Raw genomic sequence first — 17,069 nt, 5'->3', positions numbered from 1 at the left:
CATAGCCTTTTGTAAAGGCTTAACCAAAAACTTACAATGCTATATTAGTATAAACAATAGCTATATTATTAAATGTCCCATATTACAAGATTTGTCACTGTTTTAAAACAGTGAAAAACGTTGTAACAAGTTACATATTTCTTTGTTACGCTGGTCAATTCAACCAGCAGCTTTAAATGTTGAGGGCAAGGTTAAGCATATTTCTATAGCACATTTTTAACAACTGATGTTGCCTCAAATGATTTACAGACTAAAATACAACAACAATAACTAAAAATGCATGGCAGAGATGGAATAAAAATATAAAAATATAAATAAAAATAAGACAATTCAAACAACTAAAACAACAACTATGGCAGTTAAAACAAAAACATTTTGGTAAACATTGCTAAAAGCTAGTTAATAAAAATGTGTCTTCAGTAGAGATTTAAAAAGTTTCACTGTTTGTCTGGATCTAATATTTAGAGGCAGACTATTCCAGAGTCTGGGACATTCCACCAAGAAGTCTTTGTCACCTCAAGGAATCAGATCCTGCAGTTTTTGGAAGTTGCCGCCCCGGACCCACGACCACCTGATTGAGCTGATCAGCCGGATTGATACACTTAGCAGCATCATTTAACATAACATTAGCATCTAAGTAGTTGTTAGCCTTCCATCACACTGAGGATTTATTTACTTTTCAACAAACTCACTGTAAAATGCTCTCTTTCTACAACAGTTAAGGCAACTATTATTGATAGAAACTTCACAAAACATTACCTAAAAATTATACCACCTCTAAAACTTTGCCTTTTAAAACCTGTAGATTTAAAGGATATTACCCTAACATTGGTTATTTAGTTTCTACAAGATGACTGTTTTTTAAGACAGGACATTTGTCAGCTGAATTTGTTTTTTATGTTAGGAAAGGGTAAAGTGTTAGAGTCCCTATGTAGCCAGCTGACTGGCAGTTTGCACCAACTGGTGGAGCAGTGACAACTCTGTGTTACACTATTTTCTAAACATACCAGTGGAAACTCCAATCACTCCAGCCCTTTCGCTGGCACCTCATGAAAACAACTAAAATTTTTAAACCACTACTTTTTAAAACTTTTGCATGCATTGATTTTAGAAATCAGCCCATGCCCAGTCTTACTTAAGCACTAAGCTCAATGACAACACTATGGCGTCTGTGGCTTTGGACGTGCTTTTTCAAAGACGTCAAATTGCATGAAAAGGTGGGTGGACAAAGTGAAAGGGTGTTAAAATACCAAACAAAAATCCACATAAAATATTTATCTTAAATCCTCTATATTTCTTGCAAATTCAGTAACTGATGACATAGAAAAATTGCAAAAACCCAGCTTAACCAAACTCCTGACACCACACTGCAGAAAAATCCATTTAAGTTTAAAATTTCATTACAGGTAATTTGTTATTATATGTATTAAATCTATCCACTGAGTTTAAAAATAGAAATACAATTTTATGGATTAGTTCATATGTTTGCTATTTTGCTTTCAGACTCACCAGGGGCTCTGTAGAAACCAGTGTCTTCCTCATTAAGAGGCAGTAGGTAGACTTCGCCTTCCTTCCACAGCAGGGAGTACTCCAGTCCTCCGGAGAACTCTCCCCACCAACCATCCTGGTCTATGAGCAAATGGAGTTTTAAAATTAGGAATCTCATTATCCTCCTGTGCTTCATAACGAGAACATATTTAAAAATTACAGTTTGCAAGGATATGTTTCGGTTTAAAAAACGCACAATCAAAAATTGAAATATTAAATTGGTTAATCTTTTTATACATGCCATTTCACAGAAAAAAAATCAAGGCAGTCCATATATTCATTTATATCTGTTTGAGTTTTTTCTGTCATTTCTGAGAATATTTTTCTGTCATCAAAACTGTTAATGCATTTTTGTGTTAAAGTTTTGCAGATCCTTCTGTTCATACATCAAAACGACAAAGCAGATATTGACAATGTCCTTATTTGTTTACAAATAAATTGACTCTTGTGACATGAGTTCAGGACAATTTTTCTTAGCTGTTAATAGGTGTACTTCTACCACCTCTGATGATTACGTTGCAGACAAAACTGTTTTTTATTTCATATCCTGGGTTGCAGTTTTAAGAATTTCCAGGACTAACATAAAAAAATCACTTGTCTTTTTCATTCATACCTGTTAACAACATAGCATCAGCATAACATAACGCTTATTGCCAAAGTTGCTAAGGTTTTTGGTCCAGCAAAAGTGTCCAACAAAACAAGATTTGTTTTTACAGAGTACATGGTATGTTATTATTTAGAGCTATTTATACCTTAAAATATTTGGTACATAAATAAACACTTCATTGGCCCCTAATTAGCCCCCTATAAAGTCCATATTCCTCGTACTCGTACTCGTCGTCTTCCGCTTATCCGGGACCGGGTCGCGGGGGCAGCAGACTCAGCAGAGACGCCCAGACATCCATCTCTCCAGACACCTCCTCCAGCTCCTCCAGGGGGAGCCCAAGGCGTTCCCAGGCCAGCCGAGAGTTATAGTCCCTCCAGCGTGTCCTGGGCCGTCCCCTGGGCCTCCTCTCGGTGGGACGTGCCTGGAACACCTCCCGAGGAAGGCGTCCAGGAGGCATCCGGTATAGATGCCCGAGCCACCTCAACTGGCTCCTCTCGATGTGGAGGAGCAGCGGCTCTACTCCGAGCCCCTCCCGGATGGCCAAGCTCCTCACCCTATCTCTAAGGGAGTGCCAGGCCACCCTACGGAGAAAGCTCATTTCAGCCGCTTGTATCTGGGATCTCGTTCTTTCGGTCATGACCCAAAGTTCATGGCCATAGGTGAGGGTAGGAACGTAGACCGAGCGGTAAATTGAGAGCTTTGCTTTTCGGCTCAGCTCTCTCTTCACCACAACGGACCGGCACAGTGCCCCCATTACTTTGGCAGCCACACCGATCCGTCTGTCGATCTCCCGCTCCATTCTTCCCTCACTCGTGAACAAGACCCCGAGATACTTAAACTCCTCCACTTGAGGCAGGAACTCCCCTCCAACCTGAAGAGGACAAGCCACCCTTTTCCGGTCGAGTACCATGGCCTTGGACTTGGAGGAGCTGATCCTCATCCCAGCCGCTTCACACTCGGCTGCGAACCGCCACAGCGCATGCTGTAGGTCTTGGCTAGAGGGGGCCAGCAGGACCACGTCATCCACAAAAGGAACCGGATGGCCCCTGATAAAGGGCCCCCGATTCCATACTCCTGGAGCACCCCCCACAGGGCATCACGAGGGACACAGTCGAATGCCTTCTCCAGGTCCACAAAACACATGTGAACCGGTTTGGCACACTCCCATGAACCCTCGAGCACCCTTTAGAGGGTATAGAGCTGGTCCAGTGTTCCACGGCCGGGACGAAAACCACACTGCTCCTCCTGAAGCCGAGGTTCGACTATCGGCCGGACTCTCCTCTCCAATACCCTGGCGTAGGCCTTACCAGGGAGGCTGAGAAGTGTGATCCCCCTGTAGTTGGGACACACCCTCCGGTCCCCCTTCTTATGAAGGGGGATCACCACCCCAGTCTGCCAGTCCAGAGGCACTGTCCCCGACCACCACACAATGTTGAAGAGGCGTGTCAACCATGACAGCCCCACAACATCCAGAGACTCAGGGGGGATCTCATCCACCCCCAAAGCCTTGCCACCGCAGAGCTTTTTAACCACCTCGGTGACTTCAGCCTGGGTGATGAAAGAGTCCAACCCCGAGTCCCCAGCCTCTGTTTCCACCACGGAATGTGTGATGGCAGGATTGAAGAGATCCTCAAAGTACTCCTTCCACCGCCCAGTAATGTCCTCAGTCAAGGTCAGCAGTCTCCCACCCCCAGTATAAACAGTGTTGGCGAAGCACTGCTTCCCCCTCCTGAGGCGCCGGACGGTTTGCCAGAATCGCTTCGAGGCCAACCGGTAGTCATCCATGGCCTCACCGAACTCCTCCCAGGCCCGCGTTTTTGCCTCTGCCACAGCCCGGGCCGCAGTACGCTTGGCCTCTCGGTACCCGTCAGCCGCCTCAGGAGTCCCACAAGCTAACCACAGCCGATAGGACTCCTTCTTCAGCTTGACAGCATCCCTTACTGCCGGTGTCCACCACGGGTTCTGGGATTGCCGCCGCGACAGGCACCGTAGACCTTACGGCCGCAGCTACGGGCAGCAGCATCAACAATAAATGCGGAGAACATGGTCCACTCGGACTCTATGTCGCCAACATCCCCCGGGATCTGGTCGAAGCTCTCCCGGAGGTGGGAGTTGAATACATCCCTGGCTGAGGGCTCCGCCAGGCATTCCCAGCAGACCCTCACTATGCGCTTGGGCCTGCCAAGTCTGTCTGGCTTTCACCTCCTCCAGCGGATCCAACTCACCACCAGGTGGTGATCAGTGGACAGCTCAGCCCCTCTCTTCACCCGAGTGTCCAATACATGCGGCCGAAGGTCTGATGATACGACAACAAAGTCGATCATCGACCTCCTGCCTAGGGTGTCCTGGTGCCAAGTGCACTGATGGACACCCTTATGTTTGAACATGGTGTTCGTTATGGACAATCCGTGACTAACACAGAAGTCCAATAACAAAACACCACTCGGATTCAGATCGGGGAGGCCATTCCTCCCGATTACGCCTCTCCAGGTGTCACTGTCGTTCCCCACGTGGGCGTTGAAGTCCCCCAGCAGATTAATGGAGTCCCCGGGAGGGGCACTATCCAGCACCCCCGACAGGGACGCCAAGAAGGCCGGGTACTCTGCACTACCACTCGGCCCGTAGGCTGAAATGATAGTCAGAGACCTGTCCCCAACCCGAAGGCACAGGGATACGACCCTCTCATCCACTGGGGTAAACCCCAACACGAGACGGCTGAGCTGGGGGGCAATAAGCAAACCCACACCAGCCCGCCGCCTCTCCCCGTGGGCCACTCCAGAGTAGAAGAGAGTCCAACCCCTCTCAAGGAGATGGGTTCCAGAGCCCACGCTGTGCGTGGAGGCGAGCCCGACTATTTCTAGTCAATATCTCTCGACCTCCCGCACAAGCTCAGGCTCCTTCCCCCCCAGCAACGTGACATTCCACGTCCCTAGAGCCAGCCTAAGCATCCGGAGATCGGGCCGCTGAGGTCTCCACCTTCGTCCGCCACCTTCGTCCGCCACTCTTTGCACCGGTCCCTCATGGTTCCCCCTGCAGGTGGTGGGCCCACTGGGTGATGGCCTCGCGTCTCTCGTTCGGGCTTGGCCCGGCCGGGTCCCGCGAGGAGCAACCCGGCCACCAGGCGCTCTCCGACGAGTCCCGACCTCAGGCCTGGCTCCAGGGTGGGACCCCGGCTCCGCCGTACCGGGCGACGTCATGTGCCTCGATATTTTGGTCCTCATGAGGGATTCTTGAACCACTCTGTCTGACCCATCACCTAGAGCCTGTTTGCCATGGGAGACCCTACCAGGGGCATTTAGGCCCCAGACAACATAGCCTCTAGGATCATTTGAGCACTCAAACCCCTCCACCACGTTAAGGTGGTGGTTCTGTTCCTATTGCGGCTTTTCAAATTCTGCCACTTTAATATTTTTTAAGTACAGACATCAGTATTATTTGAGAGGGGTTTTTCTGTTCTCTTTCAAATGTATTTGTACATTACGACATATAGCTCTTTTGGATAATTTACTAACACACTGTTAATCTGAAATATGTCTTGAAATGGTGCTAAATGCATATTGCAAGAACTGATCATGAAAGCTGAGCGATAACCTAGCTGAATAGTTCACTCTGTAACCATTTTGTTTCTACCGAGTTCCCAAAATGCTGCCTCACAAGTGATTTAGACATGGTGGAAGATTATTTGATGCTTTTGTAAGTGAGTGGTATCAGCAAGTCCAAAGAGCAGTTTTATTTTATTTATTTATTTTATTTTAACTCCCATGCCCCTATACCCCCAATATGAACTCAATAAAATACATGGAGCTAAAGTAGGCAGGTGAACACACAGCAGAAAGTATAAAACAATAGAAATGAACGTATCAAACAAAAAAATTGCAGAAATTATGGTTGATTAGCTTTGACAGTACCTTCAAAAAAGTCTGAGGTGATTTCAATCCTACTGTAGTGACTGGATGAGTAGCAGGCCAGTGAGTGACCGAAGCAAAAACATGTCTGGCAGCCTGCTGGGTGTTCTCTTTGCATGTTGAAAAATCCTGGCTTGCATCTGAATATTCATACACAAATGTGCACACAATCATAGTCACAAAGGAACCGAAGATGCAGATAATGTGCCCACATCTGCTTTTAAACAATTTAATGCATCCCACATTCTCATTATCTTTTAGGGTTTAACCACTGAGGCACTGGCTGATGCACACTGTGGGGCTGAGGCTCATGAGCTCTGATCTACACAGCTACTGGCTTATGGGTGGGATAGGAATACCACTAAAATCACCCCTTGCACCAGTCACATTACATAGGGGATGAACTTGTTCAATGAGCTGTGAAATTCAGTGAAAAAAAAGTAAAAAATGGAGCAATGAATGATTCAGTGGTCCAGGAGTGGGTGATCTGGACCTGTGAGTGTTTCCAGTGAAACAATGAGTGTATCAGTTTGATTGTTTGTCCTGGAGAAAAATATAAAAGATGGAAACAGTTGATTACACCGTGACAGTCCTCAAAACAAGCAAACAACAAACAAAATAGGTGAAATGTTTGCCTTCTCTTTCCTTAAATTCCTTCTTTTTGGAGCATGTGTTTAGAGTGGTGACCTAGCTTCAAGGGATATTCTGTGTAATTCATGTTGAGGAACATTATTTCCCATGATTATAAGATGTAATGTTACAGTTGCAATGAAAAACATGAGTTGTTTTTATAATGAGGGACTTTAATAGTTACCCTAGCAACCACAGGCTACATGCGCACATAGGTGACATAAGAAACATACTTCTCACCCACCTATTACAGCTCTGCCCCTCCACGTTTAGTTTACAGTAGCAATGCCCATCCAGAGATGAGCAGTGATCCAAACTCCCGCTGGGGTTGCACTCACACAGCCTACAGACAAGAAATGATGTAAAGATGATTACAAATCTAGCTATTTGTCTGATTGCAAATCAATCAATCTATCTATCTATCTATCTATCTATCTATCTATCTATCTATCTATCTATCTATCTATCTATCTATCTATCTATCTATCTATCTATCTATCTATCTATCTATCTATCTATCTATCTATCTATCTATCTATCTATCTATCTATCTATCTATCTATCTATCTATCTATCTATCTATCTATCTATCTATCTATCTATCTATCTATCTATCTATCTATCTATCTATCTATCTATCTATCTATCTATCTATCTATCTATCTATCTATCTATCTATCTATCTATCTATCAACGTTTGCCATTCATCTTTCTGTGTTACCCTGTGATGGACTGGCAACCTCTCACCCAATGGCCACTGGGGATGAGCACAAGGCCCCCCCAACCTGAATAGACTGAATAGATAAGCAGGCATAGACAATGGATGGTTGATCCTCAGGACTATCAGGGAAAATGTTCTTTGGACTGCCGTGCCAAAAGTGCTTAAGCTCAGGCGCACTTAGGTTATGCAGCGGATAATGATCCGAAGCAGACCAACAAGCCCACATCTGAAGGAAATACTGACTACATTCCAACTGAGATGCTATGGTATGACCTTTAATCACATACATTGACACAACAAACTAGGTTTAGGAGACAAGCTGTAAAACACAAAGATGTGTAACGGCGATAACACCCAAGTGAGAAAGCATGTCAGTCGACATTCATTTGAATTATGTCCAAATATGTTTGATTGTGTTAATTCATTGATTCCTTTTGTTTGAGACTGTAACACAGAATGTATTTAAATGAGGTGCCATTATAAATAATTAAATTATCCCAACACAAGCTGCCTATAGTTGTTTCTGCTCTAGTGGTCCAGGTAATTCCCCCTTTGAGCTGCCGGAGTTTGCTGCATGAATGACATTAGGCATTGTGTGTGTGTGTGTGTGTGTGTGTGTGTGTGTGTGTGTGTGTGTGTGTGTGTGTGTGCGTGCGTGCATGCATGCATGCAAACAGAGGAAACAATTATTATTTAAGGACATATGTGGAGTATTGTAGCCAAGGCATGAGAACAAAGAAATATATAAAACGTTTAGACCAATCCGATAAGTAAAATCCACAAGATTTATTGAAGTATAAACAAGGTAAAAGTCAGTCAGTTGACTGACTAACAAGAACTAGAAAGAGTATATATGCTGTCTTATCTAACGGATTTGGACCTAATACTGAAAACCTTAAAGCATTGAATCTGAAAGTTAGATCAGAAAAACAATTATTTTCAAACTTCACATATAATATCATTTTCAAGGAATATAAGCTCTGGTTGGAAATAAATTATTACATTAAACATTTATATTTGCTTAAAATGGCTAAAATCTCAAAGGCAAATCATATTGCCTGCGCATGTACATGGCTCTTGCTGTTAATGAGAAAGTGCACACGTGCAACCAAACTTTTAATGGGAGGTGTTTTAGGATGAAGATGAAACACCAAAGTTTGCAAGAGAGGATGCACACACAGATAAGGACTTCTGGAACATTCTCTGGACAATAAGACTAATAGTGATTCATATTATCATAGAATCCACCATGAATTCTACCATGTGAGACCATCTATGCAACAAAGTCAAATCAGAACTGTACCCTGCAACATGCCAATGATCCAAAACATACCCATAAGTCCACCAAGGACTGGTGAGAACTAAGAAAATTGAAAATTCTTGGTCAGATTAAAGACCAAACCTCAATCCCACTGAGTTGCTGTAGGGTGACTTGAAACAGGCTGTCCATGCAAGAAACCCTTCAAACATCTTAGAGCTAAAATTAAGGAGTAGGACAAACGTCCCTCGGATGAATGTCAGAAACTGGTAGGTGGCCACAAGAAGCATCTAACTGAAGGTATTTCAGAACACGGCAAAGCACCCACACAAAATGGTCTTGGTATAGCCTCAGTGCACAGTTGGGATGATGTTCTTTTACTTACAACTCACCCCCTTTTTTCCTCAAAAGCTAGAGATAATCTTTCTAATCCTAATGTACCTAAACTAGAAAAAGTTTAGTCTGATTTAAGAACTTAACTTTTAAAAAAATGTTAGCTGTTTTTTGTTTATTAAAATATCTGGTTTCAACTGTACATACATTTTGCTACCTAGACACTATAAAACATTATGATTTAGCCAATTTGGAGAATGTAGATAATTTTATGGCCACATTGGCAGCAGCTAAAATTGTTTTCTGGCGTTATTTGTTGTCCTGTTGACAACAAAAAGGTTTTGTTGTCCTGTTAAATAGGATGGTACACCGCCAACAAACCCAGACCATATGTGGCAAGAGGTTATTGAAAACACAGTAATGAATTAAGCATTATTAATAGCAAACTACTGTCCATTTACTAATTATTTACTTATTAAATATAATTACAATGGATATTTGTTTAAACTTACAGATTTGTTCTATCTTTGGTGGAGATTGTATGTTTTTAGCATTGGTAGAAAAAGATTTATTAAATCAACGCTAAGATTAGAACATCAAGCTATAGAAATAAATACCACACAAATTATATATATATATATATATATATATATATATATATATATATATATATATATATATAAATAATAGATGAAGCAAACAACTTTGATGCTTAGTGGGAATTATACATTTGACTTTAGTTGGATCTATAACATTACCTACTACTGAAACCATGACCTAATCAAATGATCTGCTAAATGTAAATGTCAAACTGAAATGTCATTTGCTGCTATTTTTTAAATTATAAACAACTTTACCTTTTCAAGCTACTTGACAGCACAATAGGAGGCCCTTGTTTAAAAGTTTTAAACAGAAAGGCCTACAATATTACAACAGTAAAAATGTTTAGCTGAAATAATTTGACTCCTGGTTGAGATATATCTAAATTATTTACAAAGAAATAAGCTTTTGTTACGACTGTTGGGACAACGGTATCTACAATGCACAGGGTACAATAGTTCCCTCGCTTCATCTCAAAATGGTGTGCACATCAAACATCAAGCAAGTGTTATATTTGACTGCACTTAACTTATTAATGGAATAACATCAAGTGACTGAACCGACTGCTGAAAATGTATACTACTGTAAACACTACAGTGATGTTTAAAGCCTAGAAATAGACAGTGATTCTTGAATATATTATAGAATAATCATTGCTAGTTAGAAAATTAGAAGAAAAATAAAAGTTTTGGACTAGAAAATGCCTATCAGTACCTCCGAGAATTTCAGTTGGTTAAGGAAGTTTTTTCTTAACTGATGTCCAGTGTTGCTATGAGTAGTCTATGTCTGGTTAAGCTGTTAAAGTGACCTCCATTTAGAGAATCAAAGATAAGTTTTGGTGGGGTGATCAAGCTATTTATGCCAATTTCTCCAAATGTCAGCCAACGGAACTCAAATTTGAAAACTTAATGGGATTCCATATTGTTTGTTTTCACATGAGACAGATGATTACTGTGTCAGTTGTTTCTTGAATGAACTACAAGAATATTTCGATGTGCAACAGTGTATTTGAGGTTGCTGAATAAACCCTATTGTAAAATCGGCTTGACTACCAGGTTCATGGGTATAATTCCAATCCAACAACTGGAGATAGTGAGATTAACTGATTTTCCAAACTAAGGTAACATATACAGTATTCTGTCAAAAGTATTTGCTAGTTTGCCTTCACATACACATGGATTTGAATGATATCCCATTCCTAATCAACAGGGTTTAATATGATGTTAGTCTAGTCTTTGCAGCTACTGCGAAGAATTTCCACCACAAGCTTTAGGAGATCATTTATGGGAATGTTTGACCATTCTTCCAGAAACACTTTGGTGAGGTCAGACACTGATGTTGGAAATGACGGCTTGACACACCCTGGACTCTGTGCAGAACAATCAAGATCTTTCACATGAATCTTGCTCATCCATGTCTTTATGGACCTTGCTTTGTGCACTGGTTTGTAGTCATATTGAAGCAGGAAGGGCCCATCCCCAAACCATTGCCACAAAGGTAATGCTGACATTACTTAAAATGTCTTGGTATAACGATCCATTAAGATTTCCTTTGGCTGGAACTAAGAAGCCGAGCATAAGTCCAGAAGAACAACCCCAAACCATAATCCCCTGTGCATCCAAATTTACACCATACACAATGCAATGCGGTGAATGCCATTCTCCTGGCAGCTAACAAACCCAGAATCATCCATTGGACTGCCATACATAGAAGCATGACTTGTCAATGCAGAGAAAATGCCACCATTGCTCTAAAGTCCAGCATGCCACCACATGATCAAATACACATATGGCCATTAAAGCGATTGTAACACAGGAGTTCAATGATTTGGAGACGATGACCCAATACTTATGGCTAAATGCTGTATTTGTTTTGGGAAGGACATACAGTATATGAACCAGACCACACACAAGACGTACTATTAGTTAGGAAGACAGAACAACTCCTAATGGCTCAGTGCAATAATTTCAGTTGCACTGCATGCAGTTAGCAAAGCATTACGGACATTTTGTCAGTGCAAAATAAATATGTTGCATGCAAATGCAACATGGTGTAGACATCACTAGTTGCTTGATGTTTTGTGTTGAGTTGTTTTAGCTGGAAAATACCAGTTAGCTTGACTCCTACAGTAAAATTCTCACTGATCTTCAGAGTATCCACTGTTAGTAAGATAATGACTGCTTGTATTCGCACTAAACACCCTCAGTTCAATTATGTGGTGTTATCAGAACAAAAGCTTTAAAAAGACACAATAACTCTCTAGAGGCAAAGGAAACCTCTCAGTCTCTTGATGGTTCTTAGCAGCTTCAAGTAGTAATTTCAGTCTATGTTAATTTCAAAATATTGATTTTTGTGCATTAACTGCAAGCCATGAACCTAGTAATTACAGAGCATTGGAGATAATGAACATGTTTCTATACCCAAGCAATTACTCTAGTAAACCTTTGGGTTACACTAATATTTAAGTACTATGCTTTTGGATTAGAAAGGTAACCAAACCAGAAAAGCCTTTCTAATTGAAATACAGATATTATATACAGAACTATATAATGTTAAATAAATATGAATATATTATTTAATATATTAATATTTTAATATTTTATCGAATAATATTTCGGTCTGTCAAGGGTTGTCCTGTGAATACCATCCCAATAAGGCAGTGGTATTAGGACAAAATAAAAAGGGTGAGCCAAGCTCTGACATTATTGAACAGCATAAACTCTGCACACACATGGAATGAATTCACACAATTTCTCAAAATACAAGAATTTATTAACAAAAATAAGTCAACTCAAAGTCAAACATATTTCAATCAACAAACTCTTTAATTCAATTCAATTCAGTTTTATTTATATAGCGCCAATTCACTATGCTATAACAATCCAACTAAAGTACCAAGCAGAATTAAAGAATAGGGAAGACTAATGGCCTATGTACAATATAAACAAGTTGATCAAAGATGGTTGAAAACCATGACCGCAAGAGTGATGCACCATTACCATGCAATGTTATTTATGTTTTAGAACCAAGGATTATCTTGAAGAATCTGGAAGTGAAGTTAAGTTAGTCTTGGAACCAACTTTGGCAATAACTGGCATACCTTTAAACAACCATTCACAATGCAAGATCAGATAAAATATTATTTTAATAAAATAATATTATAAGAATGATTTGCTGAATAAAACCAACCTTCTGGGTGACCAATTCTCAACAGTGTTTAATTAGCTGCCTTTATTTAGTAATAATATTTAAGGAAATATTATTTTGAAAAAGAACCAACTCTTTCTGGAGAAGTCGGGCTTAATGGTGTTTACTTAGTTATCAAGTTTAGTAAAATAATGTTTAGGGAAATATTATTTACAGGATTGAAAACTAACAACCTTTCTGGGTAAATGATCTGTAGTAGGCAAGCACGTGTTCTTAGCTGTTACAAGTTAAAGATAACAAAAGAAGCTTGTAGCTTATCATCAGAATGAAACACATACCTTTAAAATACCACTAACAACAGGGTTAAAATGCATAAGCATGGACGGTACGTTATGGCCGATCTGTGTTTAAAATCACCCTTTAAATAAAGTTTTTCTTAATTTTAAAACAAACACAAACACAGAACACACAAATTGAGCATGTGTGCTGAGCAGATAATCTGCTAGCACTAAGATGGCTGAGTTTCACACAAACAAAACCAAACTTCATAAAACAAAAAAATGTTTAGAGCATTTCATCCTAAATTACTTCTCTCTCTCTCTGCCCAAACCTAACCTCTCAGGTGAACCGTGCTGAGGAAAAGCTGTCCAGGGCGACGAACTTAGAAGAAACATCCACAGTGAACAAAGGGTTAGCTTCAGCTAACCTCTGTAGCTGTTGGGTGGGGCGGCTCATTCTGTCGGCCGGCCAAGCTGTACATTACTGCTGTAACCAGTGATGCGTCCTGTTGTCTTTCCTTCAGACCGGGAAAACTGCTCCACTCGGCGTTGTAGAGAAAGGGTCTCTGCTGGGAACTCTTTGGACACAGTTTGCTTCTGTAGACCTCAGAGAGAAAGTCAAGCAAGGCTTGTACCTTTATTACCCCCGTTCATGAATGAATACCGGGTACACAAACAGCAATACATTCGTACTTAACTTAGGGCATATGATCGCCTGATCGTATGACACTCTTCGATCCAGTTTGAAGAGTTATGTCTGTTTGCCAGGAAAGAGACATTAGAGCGGTGAGTCTCTCCTTCCAGATCTGCCGGGGGACCAGTGTGGAAGAGACAGAAGCTTTGCGAAAGCGGGGTTTTATTCAAAACAGTGACGTCACGGGAAGTCCACTATTACCCCTTTTCCTGGCTGTACTGAAAGTAGGTTAATGCGGTTTATTTTGAAAGTTCCAGAAAAGTTCGTACCGGACTTTCATGTTGTCCCCATGGCTGTGGTCCCAACAATGTATACTTTTTTCAAATTTTTTTACTTTTTCCAAAATTGTTAGGTACTAAAGTTCATATTGGAAAACAACTTACTTTTTGCAGCTCCACTATGCCATGCGTTGTAATACATTTTGTGGGTATTAACGGGTGTAAATCTATTGCCTTGTGTTTCTTTGTGTCACTTCAGACTAATAGACTTTTAAGATATTTTTTTTCGGTAAATAATTATCAGAGGTGTGGCCAATATGTTTTTCAAATTGTACTCAACCATTCTGACTGTAAATTGGTGAAATCTAATCTCTTTATAATTATGATACCCTCTGATATCTGTGTGCATAGACGGTTGACTCACACTACTGGTCAAACGTTTTACACGCTTTCTCATTTAATGGTTTTCTTTAGTTTCACGACTATTTACATTTTACGTAGATTCTCACTGAATGTCTCAAAACGCTTTATGAACACATGGAATTATGTAGCAAATGAAAAATTGTAAAAAAAAAAAAAACTTTAAATATGTTTTATATTTTAGATTCCTTAAAGTAGCCGCCCTTTGCTATGATCACTGAAATATTAACAATTGTCCATCTCTCAATGAACCTCTAGGAAGTTCTCTCTTCAGAAAACTATTTCAGGTGACCACCTCATGAAGCTCATGGAGAGAATGCCAAGAAAGCAAAGCAGTGATCAGAGCAAAGGGTGGCTATTTTCAAGAATCTAAAATATAAAAATGTTTACAGTTATTTCACACTTTTTGTTTACTACATTATTCCATGTATGTTCATTCACAGTTTGTAAGTAGGGTAGATAACTTCTCTTTAATCACACCAGGAAATCTCTTGACATTTGCTTGTTGTCCAAGTAATTAAAACTCCCTGACTCTAATTTCAACTTCAAGCACACCTCTCACAGTCAGACAGTTGTAATGCCCCCTCCATGCATTTTCTATCTATGATAGATTTTTTCTAACTAAATAATCTATCAAACTAGCTTTCTTGAACATCAGTATATGTTTGCATTTGTACTTATTGATCACCTGCAGCCGCCAGGACCCAGTGAGTGGAAGCCAGCCTGACACGTGTCACACTTCTTCCCTGTAACGCCAACTCGACACTGACACCTTCCTTCTTCATCACACTGCAAACTCACTGAGCCTGCAAGGGAAGATAGATCATACAGGTACAATAAAGAAGGAAATACCTTTTTACAGGGAAATAGTGTAAGGTACTTTAAAGAGAAAAATTACCCCAATAAAGATTATTGGAAATTAGATTTGACAGATCAATGAATCATAAATATATATTTTTTTTACAATAGGATTAACAGAATACCTTGTTACCTTGTTTCCTTTGACACATTTTAAATATAATCATAGGAGAGCAGGATAAAATCTGTCTTCTGCACTGTGCGACTTCAGCTAATGGACAAAAAAGACCAGATGGGGAAGAAAGAGTAGAATAAAGGGAGCCTGATGGAGCCTGTTATGATCTTTGATCAATATAATGGACTCCAACAGCTTTCCACAATCACCTGACACTATTTATATGCAGGGTAAAGATGGTAGAATTTCTCGATCATTTTCCTCTGTGACCTGATGATGGTGGCTGAACCAAAAATTCCCCATGGCTTAATGAACTATGAACCACTTCACTGATAATGTTCAGCAACTCAGCCGGATCAAATCACAGCTGCACATCTGATTGAAATGATTTTTTTAATGATCAAGTGATTATAAATCTGAAGAGCTGTTCATGGCATCAGAGGAGCAAGGTTGTATGAATTATAAATATAAAGAGCCCCCACTCTTTGGCAAGGTCTGACAGCTGTAAAACCAGTGAGATTAAGGAAATGCAGTGTTTTTAATATTTTAAAAACTCTGGCTATAACTTTGGTAAACATTAATAGCACTGTACAATTTTATTGGTTGACTTAGCTAAAGCATGTGATTCTGTGGCTCATGAACATTTATTAAAATAACTTGATTCTACAGAATGTTGTTAAATTACTCTTAACCGGGTTAGAAATTATTTATCTGACAGTACTTAGAGTGTTACTGTAAGAAATAATACATTAAAACCTCTCACAATAACTAAGGGATTTAATATGCCCCCATATTATTCTTTTTTAATAAGTTACAACAAGGACTAATAGCAGCCAAAATACACTGCTCAAAAAAATAAAGGAAACACTCAAACAACACATCCTAGAACTGAATGAATGAAATATTGTCATTGAATACTTTGTTCTGTACAAAAATTAAAGTGGAAAAACACACTACAGGCTGATCCAACCTTGATGTAATGTCCTTAAAACAAGTAAAAATGAGGCTCAGTATTGTGTGTGGCCTCCACGTGTCTGTATGACATTCCTACAACGCCTGGGCATGCTCCTGATGAGACGGCGGATGGCCTCCTGAGGGATCTCCTCACAGACCTGGACTAAAGCATCCGCCAACTCCTGGACAGTCTGTGGTGCAACGTGACGTTGGTGGATAGAGCGAGACATGATGTCCCAGATGTGCTCAATTGGATTCAGGTCTAGGGAACGGGTGGGCCAGTCCATAGCTTCAATGTCTTCATCTTCAGCCACATGAGGTCTAGCATAGTCCTGCATTAGGAGGAGCCCAGGGCCAACCGCACCAGTATATGGTCTCACAAGGGGTCTGAGGATCTCATCTCGGTACCTAATGGCAGTCAGGCTATCTCTGGCGAGCACATGGAGGGCCGTGCAGGCCTCCAAAGAAATGCCACCCCACACCATTACTGACCCACTGCCAAAGCTGCACTATCTGAGCCACTTGTGTGGGTTGTAGAGTCCGTCTCATTCTACCACGAGTGTGAAAGCACCACCCACATTCAAAAGTGACCAAAACATCAGCCAGAAAGCATAGGTACTGAGAAGTGGTCTGTGGTCCCCACCTGCAGAACCACTCCTTTATTGAGTGTGTCTTGCTAAGATTTCCCCCTGTTGTCTTTTCCATTTTCACAACAGCTGTGAAATTGATTGTCAATCAGTGTTGCTTCCTAAGTGGACAGTTTCATTTCACAGAGGTTTGATT

The 17,069-nt window shown here is 40.8% G+C and overlaps 1 protein-coding gene across 1 annotated transcript in view; it reads right to left on the bottom strand.

The window, feature by feature from the left end:
• Positions 1 to 17,069, bottom strand: part of lamc3 (laminin, gamma 3) — a 224,770-nt gene that overhangs the window by 101,422 nt on the left and 106,279 nt on the right. Inside the window, exons 6-9 of the mRNA XM_047372964.1 lie at positions 15,048 to 15,165; positions 6,935 to 7,033; positions 6,064 to 6,200; positions 1,510 to 1,629 (exon numbers count right to left, since the gene is read on the bottom strand). Coding sequence (XP_047228920.1) covers positions 1,510 to 1,629; positions 6,064 to 6,200; positions 6,935 to 7,033; positions 15,048 to 15,165 — 474 coding nt within the window. The remainder of the gene's footprint in view (positions 1 to 1,509; positions 1,630 to 6,063; positions 6,201 to 6,934; positions 7,034 to 15,047; positions 15,166 to 17,069) is intronic.

This window comes from Girardinichthys multiradiatus, chromosome 8 (genome assembly GCF_021462225.1).
Source record: "Girardinichthys multiradiatus isolate DD_20200921_A chromosome 8, DD_fGirMul_XY1, whole genome shotgun sequence".
NCBI classification, from domain to species: Eukaryota; Metazoa; Chordata; class Actinopteri; order Cyprinodontiformes; family Goodeidae; genus Girardinichthys; species Girardinichthys multiradiatus.
Note: the sequence above shows the minus strand (reverse complement) of the source record. Positions and strands in the feature narration are given on the sequence as shown.